At 36.0% G+C, this 4942-nt stretch overlaps 1 protein-coding gene across 1 annotated transcript; it reads left to right on the forward strand.

The window, feature by feature from the left end:
* Nucleotides 1–241: 241 nt before the first annotated feature.
* LOC104237356 (uncharacterized) lies at nucleotides 242–805 on the forward strand. Its single transcript, XM_009791490.1, has one exon. The coding sequence runs from the start codon at nucleotides 242–244 to the stop codon at nucleotides 803–805; it is 564 nt and encodes a 187-aa protein (XP_009789792.1).
* Nucleotides 806–4942: the final 4137 nt, after the last annotated feature.

A 4942-nucleotide genomic window follows, 5' to 3' on the forward strand; every position in this document is an offset into this window, starting at 1 on the left:
ACACAATGTATGCCTTGTACTCTTGGATAATAGGGGGAGGCTTTGTATCTCTTGCTTAAAGGTGAGGATACAATGAATCCCTTGGACTCCTTGACTTTTTTAAAAAAAAAGGGAAGACGGTTGCATCTTCTAGCCAAAGGAAGGGTGTAATGGATGTCTTTGACTCTTTTGATTTAATATATTCCTGCCCATAATCCTATCTAATTTTTGTGTATTATTTGCTTATACATCTGTTAACAACATGACTACCCAATTGAATTCCATTGAAACTCTGACTAGTCGCAACTACAAGAAGTGGAAACAGGATGTTGAAATAGTGTTAGGTCTGATGGACCTGGACTTTGCATTGACTGAACAGAAACCTACTGAACCTGCAAATACTAGCACTGCTGATGAAAATGCTAAGTATGAGAAATGGATGAAGGCTAACAAATTGAGCCTTATGATCATGAAGATATCTATTTATGATCACATAAAGGGTGCAATTGAGGATAATGGAAATGCAAAAGATTTCCTGAGTGTCATTGGACAGAAATTCCTAGAATCTGATAAAGCTGAGATAGGTAGCCTGATTGATTCTCTGTCCGCCATAAAGCATGACCTTGTAGGTAGTGTCCGTTGTCATATTATGAAATTGGTTAACATTGCTACCAAACTGAACAACTTAGGTGTAACCATTACCGATGATTCTCTTGTTCACCAATCTCTAAGGTCCCTTCCTGAGCAGTTTAACCAAGTGAAGATAACATATAATGCACAAAAGGATAAATGGGTTGTTGATGAGCTTATTACTGTTTGTGTGTAGGGGAAGGGAGAATCCAAAAGGAGAAAGTTGAGGGTGTAATGAACTATGTTAGTTCGTCTAGATCAGCTGATTATCCATCTTATAAAAGAAAAGGTGGACCCAAATTTCAGAAAAAGAAACATGGTCATTCTCATCATCCAGTTGGTAATAGTGGTTATACTACTAAGCCTGGTGTTAATCAAGGTCAGTCTCATAATCCTCTTGATCCTCAAGCTGTAATTAAGAAAGAAATCAAGTGTTGGGATTGCAAACAAGTAGGTCATAAGAAGCTGGTTGTCCTCTAAAAAAGAAATCAGGTAATCTTTTGGCCTTTGCATGCTTTGAAACTAGTCTTGTTCATGTTCCTTTAAATTCCTGGTGGTTGGATAGTGGTGCAACTATTCATGTAACCAATGACTTACAGGATCTACTAAGCAGACTGAAGCCAAAAGAGGATGAAGCTAGTGTTGTTGTGGGCAATTGACTCAAAGCAAAAGTAGAGTTTATAGGGACATCTATTTTAACTTTTAAAAATAATTCTAGTATTAGTTTAGAAAATACTGTTTTTGTACCGTCTATGAGACGGAAATTAGTTTCGGTTTCCCTTTTTGACAAAGCTGGTTATTCATTTCAACAAAATAATGGCATTATTAAAATTTCCTACAATTCAGATGGTGTTGCTGATGCTTTTTTAAGTGATTGTCTATATCGCTTGAATGTATTGAATGAATCTTTTTCTGTAATGCATGTTGAAAATATTGCCCAAAGGTCTGCTATGAGTAATACGTCTTATCTATTATGGCATAGGAGTCTTGGTCATAATTCTAAAGAAAGAATTGAACGGTTGGTAAAGGAAAATATTTTACCTGTTCTTGATCTAAAAGATGTTGAAACTTGTGTGGATTGTGTTAAGGGTAAAATGACCAAGGTTAAGAGAAAGGGTTCCACTAGGAGCTCTGAACTCTTAGAAATTATTCATACAGATATTAGTGGACCATATATACCTACTTTCACCAATCATAAATATTTTATTACTTTTATTGATGACTTTTCAAGATACTGTTATATGTATCTTTTAAAAGAAAAATTTGAAGCACTTGATAAGTTTAAAATTTATACGACTGAAGTTGAAAAATAGCTTAGGAAGTCCATTAAGATAGTGAGGTCTGACCGTGATGGTGAGTACTATGGTATGATGAGTCTGATCAATGTATGAGGCCTTCTGCTTTATTTTTTCAAGAATGTGGCATAGTAACACAATATACCATGCCAGGTACTCTTGAGCACAATGGTATGGCTGAATATCGTACTCTCATGGAAATGGTGAGGAGTATGATGTCAAGGACTAGGCTACGTGAGTCTTTTTGGGGTGAAGCCTTAAAAACAACTAGCTATATCCTGAATAGAGTTCCTACAAAATCTGTCTTGAAAACTCCTTTTGAACTATGGACAAATCGAAAACCTAGCTTGAACTATTTTCACATTTGGGGATGTCCAACTGAAGTTTGTATTTATTCACCCATAGAAAAGAAAATTGATCCTAAAACTACCAGTTGTTTCTTTATAGGCTATCCTGATTACTCTAAAGGTTTTAGGTTTTTTTGTCCTAGGCGTGTCACTAGAATCGTTGAGTCTATTAATGCAAAATTTCTTGAGGATGATGTTTGTGATTGTGATTGTTCATGTGGTAAGGAAATTGTATTGAAAGATAAGGAAGCCATTGTCCCTGTACCTGTTATACATAAAAAGGTGGTAAACCAACCTATTCATGAGGGGGAGAATCAAGGGAACAATGACGTATATTCCATAGTTCCTCAACAAAATATACACAATAACCACTCTACAGGTCACAGAGAGAAAGAAGGTCTGCCATCTCTGATGATTTTATTGTTTATGTGACTGAAAATCTTAGTAATACCGGAGAGCTGACCGATCCTTTATCAGATGCTCAAGCTATTTCCTCTCCACTTGTTGATAAATGGCGTGAGAAAATGAAAGATGAAATGCGCTCCATGGAACACAATGGAGTGTGGGAGTTAGTAAAATTGCCTGCATTTTAGACCTATTGGTTGCAAATGGGTGTTTAAAACTAAAGAGACTCTAAGGGAAATATAGACCGTTATAAAGCAAGGTTGGTTGCTAAGGGTTACACTCAGAAAGAAGGCATTGATTATAAAGAAACATTTTCTCCTATTTCATCCAGGGATGCATTTAGAATCGTGATTGCTCTTGTGGCTCATTTTGATTTAGATTTGCACCATAAATGGGAGTCTACTTGAAGAAGTATACATGGTTCAACCCGAAGGGTTTAAAGAAACTGGTAAAGAGCATCTAGTGTGCAAGCTTAACAAATCCATATATGGGCTTAAACAAGCCTCCAGCCAGTGGTACTTGAAATTTGATGAAATTATTACAAAGTTTGGATTTGTGGAGAACACGCTTGATGAATGTATTTATCTTAAAATAGCTAATGGTAATTTCATTATCATGGTTCTCTATGTTGATGAAATTCTGCTTGCCACAAATGATTTGAGCTTGTTGAATGAGACCAAGCAGTTTTTGTCTAGGTCTTTTGATATAAAGATCTTGTTGAAGCCTCTTCTGTTCTTGGGATAGAAATTAAAAGAGATAGGTCACGTGGTTTATTGGGTTTATTACAACATTCCTATATTGAGAGTGTTCTTAAAACTTTCAATATGCAAGACTGTAGACCTGGTGTTGCACCTGTTGTAAAATGGGATAAACTTAGTAAAGATCAATGTCCGAAAAATGAAGTTGAAATGAGAACAATGAAAGATGTGCCATATGCAAGTGTTGTTGGTTGTTTGATGTACATACAGGTTTGTACAAGGCCTGATTTTGCATTTGCTGTTAACATGTTGGGAATATTTTCTTCTAATCCTGGTGGGCACATTGGGTGGCTGCAAAGAAAGTGATGAGATATCTACAATGCACCAAAGACTTCATGCTTGTGTACAAAAAGGTTGATGACCTGGATCTTCTAGTATATTCAGATTCTGATTTTGCAGGTTGTCAAGACACTATGAAATCAACTTTTGGGTGTGAGCACGTGATTTTTGCCCTATATGAATTACTCCCATAATTTCAAAACAAAATAATTTCTTTTCATTATTGGCAATTTTATGGATTTTCGTGTCATTTTATGTTAAATGTTTGCATTTGTCTGTGCATATTTATTTTATTTAGATAATGAAAAATACAAAAATATGTACATTTGCATTTAGGATTTAATTTGACATTTTAGGACTAATTAATTAATTAAATTTTATAAAAAGGAAAATCACAAAAAATAGTTTATTTTTGCGCGTTTGAATTTCGTCGCTTGCTTTAATTTGGGAATTAAATAGTTGTGATAATTATTATTTAGAGTTAGTTAATTTAATTTGATAAGGATTATTTGATTAGGTATTAATTAAGGTTTTATTTTTAAATTTTAATTTAAAAGAATTTTGGAAAAATTGAATTAAAAAGGATAAGGGAATAAAATAAGAAGAGAATCAGGTCTGGGCCATTAATTCGAAACCCAAATGTTACATCACCCTTACCCAGCCCCAAAACACCCGGACCTGGTCCAGGCTCCCCCTTAATCAAAACGACGTCGTTTCATTAGCTTTGATCTGAGCCGTTGATCGTTCCTAATCCAACGGAAGGGAACTGGGTTCCCGTTAATATTTATAGGTCCGAATCCTCCCCCCCCCTAGCTCAGTCGTCTCTCTCACACCAGAGACCAAACCTAAACCCTAATAGCCGCCACCCTTTCCCACCGTCCTCCGGTGGCGGCGCCATCTCCAAACGCCACCAAAATCACACCCTATAGCCTCCTTACTCCCCTCTTTCCAAATCTACACTCCATTACCTTCGAATATTGCCCTAGTTCCTCGAATCTTAGATCAGAAATGAACCCCAAAAATCCCAAGTCAAGCTTTGGCGAAATTTCGTGTCGAATCCGATTTTATTCATGTGTTCTTCGTAAGAGCATACTATTAACAATAGAGTTGGCTGGAAAATCCGAGGATTTGAAGACCTAGGCCCCTCTTTCATTTTCTGAACTTTTCTTAGGTATTCTTCTTTTCTTCTTTTGGTTTAATCTGTTCTTCGTTTGTTTTTCGGTTTTCTGTTTCTTCTCCTCTTCTTGAA

Source organism: Nicotiana sylvestris, chromosome 2, assembly GCF_000393655.2.
Source record: "Nicotiana sylvestris chromosome 2, ASM39365v2, whole genome shotgun sequence".
In the NCBI taxonomy this organism is placed as follows: domain Eukaryota; kingdom Viridiplantae; phylum Streptophyta; class Magnoliopsida; order Solanales; family Solanaceae; genus Nicotiana; species Nicotiana sylvestris.

Coding starts and splice junctions, on each gene's coding strand:
- LOC104237356 (XM_009791490.1), top strand. CDS start 242: ATGACTACCCAATTGAATTCCATTGAAACTCTGACTAGTCGCAACTAC.